Source organism: Myotis nattereri (assembly GCF_964212035.1).
Source record: "Myotis nattereri genome assembly, chromosome: X".
NCBI lineage: Eukaryota > Metazoa > Chordata > Mammalia > Chiroptera > Vespertilionidae > Myotis > Myotis nattereri.
This window is the reverse complement of record NC_138078.1, coordinates 110995199-111009315: the sequence shown is the minus strand read 5'-3', so window position 1 is coordinate 111009315 and position 14117 is coordinate 110995199. Positions and strand designations below refer to the sequence as shown.

General features: G+C 43.4%; 1 protein-coding gene across 1 annotated transcript; it reads left to right on the top strand.

Annotated features, from left to right (window-relative positions):
* Positions 1-2310: 2310 nt before the first annotated feature.
* C1GALT1C1 (C1GALT1 specific chaperone 1) lies at positions 2311-3295 on the top strand (the record flags this gene model as incomplete). The annotated part of the gene is made up of 1 exon (XM_081081180.1): positions 2311-3295. The coding sequence occupies one exon, from the start codon at positions 2311-2313 to the stop codon at positions 3265-3267; it is 957 nt and encodes a 318-aa protein (XP_080937306.1). The 3' UTR covers positions 3268-3295.
* Positions 3296-14117: the final 10822 nt, after the last annotated feature.

Here is a 14117-nt window from a genome sequence, read left to right as displayed (position 1 = left end):
GTGCGCGCCGCCCTTCCCACTTCTCCGCCGGCCTGCCGCTCCGCCGGGCCAAGGGTTCATTTGTCCCGCCCCGCTGCCCCGCCTTCCCGGCGTCCACTTCCTGGCCCTCCCCACTTTCTGCGAAACCAACGAGAGGACACCGCCTGCATCTAGAGCAGCCCAGCCAAGAGCGTAACCAAGGGCCACGCGAACGTGAGAGAAAAGCCTTGCGCGGCTGCGCTTTCTAGACGCGGGTGAGTGCCTGGGCATCAGCCTGCTCCTGGAGCGACCCTCAGAGGTGCCCGCCCCGTCCCTCTTTTCTGGGTGGCCTGGGTCCTAGCCGACTCCCAGCATGCTCTAGGCGGGGTTCCCGGGGCAGGTGCAGTGGGAGTAGTTGGGGATGGGCGGGGGAGAGATACTTAGAGCCACCTTCTTGGAGGCCCTTCAGTAGGGCCTTAAGGTGACAATGACCTCCCTCTCACTTCTGGTCTCCATTTAATCCTCCTCCCTTTTCCGTATTCCACCCCCAGCTACCTTCACCTAAAAAGATGCATCTCAAAAACCACTCTGGTAAGATATGCTTCATTTGTGCCCTGGGCCGTTTTAAGTTTCCCTCTCCTCTGCACCAAATATCCCATCATGTTCATCTCCAGTCTAATTTTTTTCTGTCTCCCTTAATGGAAAAATATATATATCCCTTAGAATAATTGGTGCAGGTAATACATGAGTAGAATCCCCATTGGAAGAATTCTGAAGTACATATGCCCTTATCAAGCTGGGAGACGTGTGAATTAATCACATATTGGCCAGAAGATGAAATGCCAAAATCTTATCTGAATTATAGAGTGCATCTAACAATTGTAATATTAGGTAGAACTTGTTTTCTGTCAATTCTATTTTCCTCCTTAGAGCTGTGTTTATTTAATAAGTTCCATGGGTGACACAAGAAACCGTCCTTCCTCTTTCCCCACCTCCCACCCCCACTAAGGAATTACATCTGCCAAGCTATCCCACACCTGTCCTTCTAGTAGAAGTCAAAGTCCATTTCCTCTGGAAGAAAATCAAGGGATGGTTTGCATGTAGCAATATAGTAATGTGTGCAAAATGTCAACTGTGGCTAACAAATCCCACATTTTTTTCATTTGTAGGAAAACAAGGTTATTCTGTAACTTGTTTATTAAGTTATCGATAATATGGGTAGAAGCATTGCTGAGATCATTATTCTCTAATAGAAAAAAACGTTAGACTGATGTCAAGAGATCTAATTTCAACTTCAGTCCTACCATTGACTAATTATGTGACTTTGGGTCAGTTACTTACACTCTTTTGACCCTCTGTTTCCCTATCTGTTAAATGAGAAATGACATTAAGCAGCTTCTAAGACCCCTTTCAACTTTAAGAGTCAAAGGGAAAAATCTCAGTAGCTAAATAGAACCATTTCTTGTGGAGATAGAGGGGAAATTGGGGAAAATCTCAATAGTTGTATTTAATGTTGGCTTTTCTTTTATTTCTAATTGAAATAAAAATGTAGACCTCACCCCTTTTACTGCCCCCCAAAATAAGAAAATGCCTTGGGAGGAAATAAAAATGGTCATTAATGGTTCCTAGATATGCCTATATTGACTCAGTTCTTGTGCAAATAATTTATTTTCATTATGGGCTTTTATTGCATAAGCTAGTTGGGTTACTTATTGGAAACCATTTAATCTTAGGAACAAAAGGGTAAATATTAACATAGATGGTGTCAGTCTCAAGAAACTTGTTTTAAATATACTCAAAACATCTAAGGACAGCAACCATCAGTTAAATAAAGCACCAGGTTGAGAACAAAAAATGCCAGCACAGATACCATTGGTGATTTGTCCATTGTTGGTGGTATTATCTGTTCAATTGAAAGTTTTGATATAAAAGTCTATTTATTTATATCTGCAGAGGTATTTAAATAATATAATGCAAGCTTGTGAAACTAAATTCCTTTAAAGGGGATTATAAAAAGGTAAGCTATGAAACATTGGTTTCTCAGGTTAATGCTTTGATTTAGTACTTGGGTAATTAAATCCCCATAGATGAAGTACAAAAATAACCTCCCAGAAAAATTCTACTGCATAGAGGTGTTGCTGCAAAGTTCCAGTTTATACTGAACAGTATAAATTGGAAGCTCGTGATTTATAGACTCCTTGGTACTATATGCAACTAACTTATTTCAAACTTGGGAACCTTCTTTTAATGTTAAGAGCAAAAGGTATTTGTATAAGGAATACCAAATCAAATAAGTAGACTAATATTTTTCTGTTAAGTATCCTAAGAATTTTTTTCTTCTTTATAGGAAAAATGCTTTCTGAAAGCAGTTCATTTTTGAAGGGTATGATGCTGGGAAGCATTTTCTGTGCCTTAATCACTATGCTAGGACATATTAAGATTGGTTATGGAAATAAAATGTACCACCATGAGCATCATCACATACAAGCTCCTAAAAAAGAAGATATCTTGAAAATTTCAGAGAAGGAACGCATGGAGCTCAGTAAGAGCTTTCGGGTATACTGTATCATCCTTGTAAAACCTAAAGATGTGAGTCTTTGGGCTGCAGTGAAGGAGACCTGGACCAAACACTGTGACAAAGCAGAGTTCTTCAGTTCTGAAAAGGTTAAAGTGTTTGAGTCAATTAACATGGAAACAAATGACATGTGGTTAATGATGAGAAAAGCTTACAAATACGCCTTTGACAAATATAGAGACCATTACAACTGGTTCTTCCTTGCACGCCCCTCAACATTTGCTATTATTGAAAATTTAAAGTATTTTTTGTTAAAAAAGGATCCATCACACCCTTTCTATCTAGGCCACACTGTAAAATCTGGAGAACTTGATTATGTGACTATAGAAGGAGGAATTGTCTTAAGTATCGAATCAATGAAAAAACTTAACAGACTTTTCAAGTTCCCTGAAAAGTGTCCTGAACAGGGAGGGATGATTTGGAAGATATCTGAAGATAAGCAGCTAGCAGTCTGCCTGAAATATGCGGGAGTGTTTGCAGAAAATGCAGAAGATTCTGAAGGAAAAGATATATTTAATACCAAATCTGTTGGGCTTTTTATTAAAGAGGCAATGGCTAATCAACCTAACCAGGTAGTAGAAGGATGTTGTTCAGATATGGCTGTTACTTTCAATGGGCTGACTCCTAATCAAATGCATGTGATGATGTATGGAGTATACCGTCTTAGGGCATTTGGGCATATTTTCAATGATGCATTGGTTTTCTTACCTCCAAATGTTTCTGACAATGACTGAAAAATAAAATAAGAGCATGTATATGATCACTGTATAGGACATGTGTTGTCATTATTTGTAGTAACAACTACATATCCAGTACAGCAGTATGTTTCTTTTTCTCTTTTTCAGTTTGGTGACACTGGTTTAATCACACATTAAAATTTAAATAGGATGAGTTTTTTCCTTAAAACATATGAAAATGTCAAACATGTTGGAAAGAAGTGTTTTAAGAATAATTTTGCAAATCAAGCGTATATTTATAAATATATTTATGTAATAAATTCTAAATTATGAACATTAAAATCTGTGGCACATATTTTTGCTGACTGGTTAAAATTTTAACATGTCTTTTTAGCTTTCTAAGATATGTAAGTGAATCTCTAGTTCTTAATTTGTGATTAAAGTAAAACTTTTAGCTATGTTTTCATTACTTCTAATGTTGGTTTATGTTCTAAGTCTCTGCAAGTGCCAATGATTTTGCTTTCTCAAAATACACAAACAACAAAGGAAATGTTCCCAACCAATGTAAAAGTGGAAGTTGACATCCATCCTTGAGAGAAAAATTGACAATTACAGAGTTTAATAATTTTCCTGGGAGCTAATCTAATGGCATTCCTTAGCATACACAATTTCAATGTAACTCTCTGTACTTCTCTATGCAAATACTGAAATTGGAGTGGTGACTACAGCACTGGTGACTTGTATCTCAGCTGTGTCTCAGATAAAACTATATCAATTAAAATTTATTTACTCTTGCTGGGCAAATGAGTTCTGTGGAAGTCTCCTTTGAAAAACTTTTGGCAATCGGGCAGTTTCATTTAACCTGAGTTGAGTCTTTCCTAGTTTTGTTTACCTGTTCAAATTTTGAAATTTTCCCCCATGTTCATGCTTGTACCATATTCCAATTGGTTTTGGTACGGAAGCCTTAACCTCACCATTCACCTTGGAGTACCATACCATTTGTCTAATTTAAGTGGCTACCCAGAAGTTTTATCCAGTGGTGAATACAGTAGCTCCTGTGCTTATAAATGTGTGAAATACTTGGAGCTGATTTGTCCTATAATTGGGCCTGCACATGCTCAATTAAATTAGATCCATAAAGGCCCCATAGCATGTGAGACCATGATATTTTAGAGATCAGTATTTCCTGTAACTGCGCTCATGAAGTTAATGGTCTCCCACAGCTTTTGCAAACCAGAAATTTCCCCAAGAGGACCTTGGGCTTAAAATTATTGATCATCAGAGTAGTGTGTAAAAAACCTTTTGTTTTAAATTATCTGATTTTCCGTATTGGAAATTTTTGTTAAAATGAAGGGTTATTTTGAAAAATAATAAAACCCCTTTATCAAGCAACTTAATATGTTACCTCAGATGCAATTACTACAAATCAAATCATGTTCACTGTGAGTCCAATGATAAACGGTATCTCACTGATTATAACACCAGTTTATGAGGGCCACCTTGCCCCCAAAACCAATATATTAAGTGTCTACTATATTATGTTTGGTTACATTAGTGTATTGGCATATAGTTGTAATAAATATATCAGTGAATGCATTCCATTGTTCAATTTCCTAATGGGTGTTAAGGTAACAGTTGCTTTTACTAGTAAACCAAATTGATGCTCTTGATTATATTTTTATACATAGTATTTGTTTATAATGTAACTCTGTAATAACATTTATAAAATGTTGGTTGTCTTAACATGCTGTCTCTTCGAACTTATTTGTACCAGTTCTTATAGATAAAATCTGAATCTGTCACATAGAAAATAATACTGAGGTCATGATTACCATGCATTCAATAGCCAAAAACTGTAACTCTAACCCCACCATTATTTGGGGGGATAGTTGGGAAGAATGAAATCGAAGAGAAACTGATCATGATTGTGAATATCCTATATAATAAAAGCTAATATGCAAATCAACTGAACGGCAGAAGGACCGATCACTATGACATGCACTGACCACCAGGGAGCAGACGCTCAATGCAGGAGCTGCACCCTGGTGGTCAGTGCACTCCAGGGCAGCTCTAAGGATGTCTGACTGCTGGCCATCAGTCAGACATCCCCCGAGGCCTCCCAGATTGCGAAAGGACACAGGCCGGGCTGAGGGACCACCTCCTTCCCCCTGAGTGCACCAATTTTGTGCACCAGGCCTTTAGTATTTTGCATATGGCTAGTGGCTACTATATTGGACAACATGGGTGTAACAAATTCCAGAAGTGTGAGACCCATTGACTGAGATATGAATGAGAAAAACTTGAAACTTCTTCTAAAAGTTGTATTTATCTTTCTGGTTGTCTTGAATACAGTGAAAACTGCAACCTGACTTAGCAGGCCTCAGGCCATCTCCTTACACAAGTTCAATGACTAGATCTTCCTTCTCAAAATTGAAACATTGGATTTGGAGCAATTTACAGATTAGACCCCTTGACTTTTTTTTAGCTAAAAGATTGCTTATGTGTCAAATCTGACTTATAATGCCCAGATTTTTCTGTAATACATTTATTTTTTAGTAAAATTAAATACTTTTATTTTTAGAAGGTTCAAATTGTAGAATAGACACCAGATGGTCAAAGGCAGGGTACTCTGTTAAAGAAGGACATGAGGATTGATACCTGAGATTCACCTGGCCTGGAATTGTCACAGGCTGTTTAAGTTAGAGCAGTGATTCAAACAGATTGCTGGGCCCCACTTCCAGTTTCTTATTCAGGTCTCCAGTGTCCCATGTCTAACAATTTCCTGGGTGATGTTTATGTTTTTGGTCCAGAGACCACACTTTCAGAACCATTGCAGGTAGGGATAAAATTCCTTAAGAGAAATGTGCCACATTCTAAGGTACTGTGAAGAATGGAGGTAGAGTAAACCCTTACCATGACTGTTATATATGGAATGTACACCTAACCCAAATCCATGGCCTTTGAGTAAATCACCAGAGGCACTTTGCACTAAGGTCAAAGTACAAGCTATAATAATAAAAGCATAATAAAAACTAATTAGACTGGACAGCTGAACAACCTTCCGGATGAAGCCATGGCAGCTGGGCCAAAGCAGAAGCAGGTAGGGGTGATCAGGCAGGCAGGTGAGTGGTTAGGGGTGATCAGGCAGGTAGGCGAGTGGTTAGGGGTGATCAGGCAGGCAGGCAAGCGGTTAAGGGTGATCAGGCAGGCAGGCAAGTGGTTAGAGCAGCAGTTCTCAACCTGTGGGTCACGACCCCTTTGGGGGTCGAACAACCCTTTCACGGGTCGCCTAAGATCATCAGAAAGCACATATAGAATTACATATTGTTTTTGTGATTAATCACTATGCTTTAATTATGTTCAATTTGTAACAATGAAAATACATCCTGCATATCAGATATTTACATTATGATTCATAATAGTAGCAAAATTACAGTTATAAAGTAGCAACGAAAATAATTTTATGGTTGGGGGTCACCACAACATGAGGAACTGTATTAAAGTGTCATGGCATTAGGAAGGTTGAGAACCACTGGGTTAGAGGCAATCAGGCAGGTAGGCAGGCAGGCAGGCAAGTGGTTAGGGGTGATCAGGCAAGCAGGTGAGCAATTAGGAGCCAGCAGTCCCGGATTGCGAAAGGGATGTCCGACTGCCAGTTTACATCCCCCGAGGGTCCCAGATTGCGAGAGGGTGCAGGATGGGCTGAGGGACACACAGACACACACACGTGCACGCGTGCGCACACACACACACACACACTGTGCATGAATTTCATGCACCAGGCCTCTAGTACAAAAAAAATAAAAGTACAATACAAACAGGGCCTGGGTCTATACCTGGTTACTAGATATGTATATGAAACTTTAGTAAACATCACCTCCTTACTGAGACAGGTTTGGACATGTAACTTTAAACCTCTCTGATGAACAGAAGTGAATCTATTTGTGATTATATAACTTTCTTATTTGAAATTATGACAGGTAGGCTTACAATAAAGTTAAAAACTATCCTATTCATCACAGCACTGGTGACTTGCACAAAATGTTCACCTGAGCCTGTACCCAGAACAGTATACACCTACCACCTTGAGTGAGCTGTAAAATTCATCTAACACCAAGCTCATTGAACAAGTCAGGTTACTGACGTATATAGTCTCTTGATTCAGGGCATCTCTGAAAGCCTCAAAATCGTGCATCCATTCCACTGCAGAGCTGTGATCAGTGATGTCAGTTTTATCCATGACCACAATGAAAGGCAGTTTGGTTTTGTACAAGATACTGCAGGCATAGAGCATATTGTACATGAATCTCTGGGATGGTACTTCTTTTTTTTGGGGGGGGGGGGGGAGATGGTACTTCTTGATGTGCCACCATTGTGCCCAAGTCCACATTATTTTGTGACTTCTTTATACTTCCCAGTGTCACAAATATCATTATTGGCAGGGAAGGGAACTTCATACACAGCTCTGCCTGGATTGATCACATACTAGTAAGATGGAGAGCATCAGCTACACAGGTATCCTGTGAGCCTCTCAAAGTAGTGCCATGAAAACAGGAATCTTGTCAACCTCATTTTCACTGTATCCCCAGTGCCTGTATTTGAGCCAAATTGATGACAATTACCAGTAAGCAAGATCTTAAATGCTCCTATAATGCATTTAAACAAACCCACCTATTTGGCCTTTTTAAAAAAGGGCACATCTGTATTAGAAAAGTTACTGAAAACAGTCTGGTGATGATGTACCACTTATTTGTCCTACATTTGTTAAGAATATGATGTTCCTTTTAGGGCTAGGTGGATTGGATTAATGGCTAAATGCTTATCTGCGTTGTTACATGAAGAGCATGTTTGTAAAAGTTTAGCTTTCTTTTGGCATATAAAGAAATTCAGAAATGTTTGTCAACCTCCCAGCAAAGGAGTCCCCCAAGGTTTAATTCAAAAATAATCACTCAATATTTCCCATATCATCAAAGATAAGTATTTAAAGGGTAATGGGAACAATGAATTTTTTGGAAAGTATGAAATGATGAAATAATAGTATATATCTGGGGTCTCTATCAAAATAAAAGAAAGAGAAATCCACCTTTATTAGTATGGAGTCTATACACTATAATATTCCTTATATATATTGAGTATTGATGGGCTCAACGCTAGGCCTGGTATTCTGTGGAAAGCAAAAGAGCCCAAACTCATGATTCATACAGAGAGTCAAATAAATAATCACTTTGTGTAAGTTTTGCCTGAGTAGTAAAACAAGCCATAGTCTATTATTAGAATACTAGAGGCCTGGTGCATGAAATTCGTGCACTGCGGAGGGTGTCCCTCAGCCCAGCCTGCACCTTCTCCAATCTGGGACCACTCGGGGGATGTCCAACTGCCAGTTAAGGCCTGATCCTGGCAGTCGGACATCCCTCTCACAATCTGGGACTGCTGGCTCCCAACCACTCACCTGCCTGCCTGCCTCCCTGATTGCCCCTAACTGCTTCTTCCTGCCAGCCTGATCACCCTCTAACCACTCCCCTGCCAGCCTGACTGATGCCTAACTGCTCCCCTGCAGGCCCGATCGCCCCCAACTGCCCTTCCCTGCCAGCCCGGTTGCCCCCCAACTGCCCTCCCCTGCAGGGCCAGTCGCCCCCAACTGCCCTCCTCTGCTAGTCTAGATCGCCCCCAACTGCCCTCCCCTGCCGGCCCGCTCGCCCCCAACTGCCCTCCCTGCCGGCCTGGTTGCCCCCAACTGCCCTCCCCTGCTGGCCATCTTGTGGCAGCCATCTTGTGATGATATGGGGGTAGCTATCTTGTGACATGGGCATGGCCATCTTGTGACCACATGGGGGCAGCAATCTTGTGCAAGGGCATGATGGTCAATTTGCATATTACCTCTTTATTATATAGGATGGCGGTCCTTTTGCCTTGAAAGTCTTCAATTTGGCCCTGATCTGTATGGCTTAGTTGGTTGGAGTGTCATCCTGTACACCAAAAGGTGGCCAGTTTGATTCCTGATCAGGGCACATACCCATGTTGTGAGTGCCATCCCTGGTGGGGGGGGGGGGGCGTGTGAGAGGTAGCCAATTGATGTTTCTCTCTCCCTTCCTCTCTCTAAAACCAGTAAAGGTTGCCCTAGCCTGTTTGGTTCAGTGAATGGAGAGTCAGTCTGTGGACTGGGTGGTACTGGGTTTGATTCTGACCAAGGGCACATACCTCAGTTGCAGGTTCTATCCATAGCCTTGTTCAGGGCATGTGCAAGAAACAACCAATGGATTTTATTTATTTACTAGTGGCCCGGTGCACAAAGTTCATGCATGGGGGAGGGTATGTTCCTCAGCCTGGCCTGCACCCTCTCCGATTTGGGACCCCTCGAAGGATGTCCTACTGCCAGTTTACAGGGATCAGGCCTAAACCGGCAGTCAGACATCCCTCTCGCAATCCAGGACTGCTGGCTCCTAACCGCTCACCTGCCTGCCTGCCTGATTGCCTCTAACCACTCTGCCTGCCGGCCTGCTTGCCCCCAAATGCCCCCCCGCCAGCCTGATCACCCCAAACTGCCTCCCCTGCTGACCTGCTCGCCCCTACCTTCCCTCCCCACTGGCCTGCTCATCCCCAACTGTCCCCCTGCTGGCCTGCTCACTCCAAACTGCCCCCCCCCCGCTGTCCTGATCAGCTCCAACTGACCCCCACTGATGGCCTGCTTGTCCCCAACTGGCCCCCCTGCTGGTCTGCTTACCCCCAATGGCCCTGCCCCCCACCAGCATGATCACCCACAACTGTCCTCCCCTCTTGGCCTCTAACCACCTCTACCTCGGCCCCACCATCATGACTTTGTCCAGAAGAACATCTGGAAGGTCTCCCAGTCTCATTAGCATATTACCCTTTTATTAGTATAGATGAATTATTTTATAGAATGGGCATTTTATTACAGATGGTTTCCCATGGCATTTTTTTCTAAAGAAGTAAAAATTACTCTAAAAAATGTTTCAGGAAGACTTTGAGAAATTTACAGTATCTGCTTTTCTTCCAATAAAGTTGTCACTTTTATGCCAGAGTGAGAATTATTTGTATGCTTTGTATGTCAGCAGTGGGCCATTGTGACTGGGGGGGCACTTGCTTTACTTGAGAGTAATTATCTTGCTCACTGGCTGGGAGGGAGGGTGTGTGGCAGAGGAGATAAATACTCGGTTCTGGATTATCCATAGATTGCTGACTTTCTGGATTGATTGTGCAAGCACCTCCTTTTATTGATGTCCACCTTCTATTGACAGACATCTACCCTGGGAGAGAAATGAGATGAAACTCTCTTTCTTGTCATTGTAAAAAGCATTTGAATTCCTAAGGTGTGATAAGGCCTCCCAGCCGTCCACAGTCAAGGTACACGTTTTCATGGAGGATGTTCCCACTCTTGAATAAATAAAAACAATTTTTTCTTTTAATTTAAACTTTCTTCTATAACTGTTTTCTTATTACTTAAAAGCTAGTTTTTTTTTGAAACTACTTCCAAAGCTTTTCAAGCTGTATATGTCCTTGGAATAAATTTATAAATTAGAATTGAGCCCGGCCAGTGTGACTCGGTGGTTTAGCATCTCCCTATGAACCAGGAAGTCACAGTTTGATTCCAAGTCAGGCCACATGCCTGGGTTGTGTGCTTGATCCCCAGTACGGGGCGTGTAGGAGGCAGCCGGTCAATGATTCTCTCTCATCATTGATGTTTCTTTCTTTTTTAAAAAAAATATTTTATTTTTTTACAGAGAGGAAGGGAGAGGGATAGAGAGTTAGAAACATCGATGAGAGAGAAACATCGATCAGCTGCCTCCTGCACGCTTCCTACTGGGGATGTGCCTGCAACCAAGGTACATGCAGCTGCCTCCTGCACGCTTCCTACTGGGGATGTGCCTGCAACCAAGGTACATGCCCTTGACCGGAATCGAACCTGGGACCCTTCAGTCCACAGGCCGACGCTCCATCCACTGAGCCAAACCGGCCAGGGCTCATCCTTGATGCTTCTATCTCTCTCCCTCTCCCTTCCTCTCTGAATCAGTAAGAATATATTTGAGAGAGAGAGAGAGAGAGAGAGAGAGAGAGGAGTATATATGTTTGTAAATAACAAAACATGTATTTGATGCTCTTAGAAAGTCTTATTTTCTTTCATTAAAACTTGTGCAGTATAGGGAACTCCATAGATTCTCTTAATTTGAAGAAAGTTAGAGGGAAAGGTACTAATTCAGAGTTCCTTGGGAAAATGTGTCACTTATTTATTATTTTATATTTATTTTTTTTTAATCAAAAACTGAAATATTTTCTATTCAGAAAATATATTTGGATCTAAATATCTTCTATAATTTTAACCCTAAAATATCAATTTAAATATTTTTAAAATGGTTGGGTTGTTTGTTTGTTTTAAATAAGTTAGGTTACTGAAGTTCTACATGTTGCTGGATCATCTGGGGTAATTTTCTGATTGAAAAATTAAGAATTATAGTCAGAGGGGAGGACATGAGAATTTTTAAAGAACATATTCAATTTACTTTAGAAGCCGAACCTCTCTTATCATGTGACTTGTTTTGTATGTTTGTTAAAGTATATTATCACATAAGCATTGCTGCTATTGGGACAAACAGTGACAGCTGATTTGGGTCATTTGAAAGTCCGTCCACTGTCTGTTTTAATTTGTATGTTTGTTTTGACTCTGTCATATGCTCAATCTTCAGTGGAAGTCATGAGAACCTATTATTTTTTCATGCTCCCTCCTTTACATTGGAAATACTCTTTTTTACTCAGAGGGACCTTAACTTTAATGTAAGGGATTGTTTCCGTTGCCAACTGTTTTCTTCCTTGCCAAGTAAGACAGTTGTTGTGAACTCTTCAGAGATGCCTTCCCCAGGATATTTGCAGATGTGGTTGGGAAAAGTCATTTCATCCCCGACCTTTGCATTTCAGGTGCTGAGGTGCTGGGGGTGCCATGGCGATCACGGGAAAGCAGGCCAGCCGGCACCCCCGGCCCCGGGGGATCCGGGATTTCGGGCTGGCCTACTCCCGGGTTATCTCTCCCTCCGATCGTCATGGCGATCACAGGGAAGCAGGCCAGCCGGCACCCCTGGCTCTGGGGGGTCCGGGGGTGCCGGCTGGCCTGCCCCCTAGGTCTCTCTCCCTCCGAACGCCATGGTGATAACAGGGAAGCAGCCCAGCCAGCACGCCAGCCCCGGGGGTCCGGAATTGCGGGCTGGCCTGCGCCCGGGCTCTCTCTCCCTCCGATCACCACGGCTATCATGGGGAAGCAGGCCAGCCGGCCCCCCGGCCCCAGGGGGTCCGGGATTGCCAGCTGGCCTGCGCCCAGGCTCCCTCTCCCTCCGATCCACAATGCGATCACCTGCCGCAAGCAGCCCTCACCCCCAGCCTGAGGTTGTTGCCTCACCTGCCACCAGGCTTTCCAATGGCAATCACCTGCTGGAGGGCGGGCAAAGGTGGCTGGCAGGGCCACCTTTGCCCGCCCCCAGCTCTTGCCTGCCACCTGGGTTTCCAATCCCTTTCGCCTCCCATTATTGCACCTATGTATGCAAATTAACCGCCACCTTTGTTGGCAGTTAACTGCCATATTGGTTGGCAGTTAATTTGCATATCACCCTGATTAGCTAATGGGAAGCGTGTCGGAGGTACGGTTAATTACCATGTTTGTCTATTATTAGATAGGACTAGAGGCCTGTTGCACGAAAAGATTCATGCAATAGGCCTTCCCTTCCCCTAGCTGCCTGCACCGATTTTCCTTCAGCACCGGGGACCCAGGCCTTTGCTCTGGCCAGAGCTGCCTTCAAAGACTTCGCTGCTCCAGCCGGACCCACTTTGATCGCTGCTCCAGCCGGGGTCGGACCTGCTTTGATGGCTGCTCTGGCCGGAGCTGCTTTGTTGGCTGCTCAGGCCGGACCCACTTTGATCGCTGCTCTGGCCAGACCCGCTTTGATCGCTGCTCCGGCTGGACTGCTTTGATCGCTGCTCCAGCCAGAGCCGCCTTCAAAGCCTTCACTGCTCCAGCTGGACCCGCTTTGATCGCTGCTCTGGCTGGAGCTGCCTTCAAAGCCTTCACTGCTCTGGCCAGACCCGCTTTGATCGCTGCTCCAGCCGGAGCCGCCTTCAAAGCCTTCACTGCTCCAGCTGGACCCGCTTTGATCGCTGCTCTAGCTGGACCACTTTGATCGCTGCTCTGGCTGGAGCTGCCTTCAAAGCCTTCACTGCTCCGGCCGGACCTGCTTTGATCGCTGCTCCGGCTGGAGCCACCTTCAAAGCCTTCACTGCTCCAACCGGAGCCGCCTTCAAAGCCTTCACTGCTCCAGCCGGAGCCGCCTTCAAAGCCTTCACTGCTCCAGCCGGAGCTGCCTTCAAAGCCTTCACTGCTCCAGCCGGAGCCGCCTTCAAAGCCTTCACTGCTCCAGCCGGATCTGCCTTCAGTCTTCGCTCTGCTGCTTCCCGCTACATATGCAAATTAACCACCATCATTGTTCTCAGTTAACCGCCATCTTTGTTGGCAGTTAATTTGCATATCTCACTGATTAGCCAATGGGAAGCATAGCGGAGGTATGGTTAATTACCATGTTTGTCTATTATTAGATTAGATTATTTTTTTTAATTCTCACCCAAGGATATTTTTCATTGATTTTTAGAGAGGTCCCAGGTTCAATTCCAGTAAAGGACACGTACTATAGTTGCAGGCTCCTCCCCAGCCCGGACCCTGGTCGGGGCTCATGCAGGAGGCAACCAATCGACGTGTTTCTCTCACATTAATATTTCTCTCAGTCTTTCTGGTTGTCTTGAATGCTATGGAAATTGCAACCTCGCTTTTAGTAGGCTCCAGGCCATCTCCTTGCATGAGTTCAATCACTGGATCTTCTTTATCAAAATTAAATGATTAGATCAGGACCAGAATA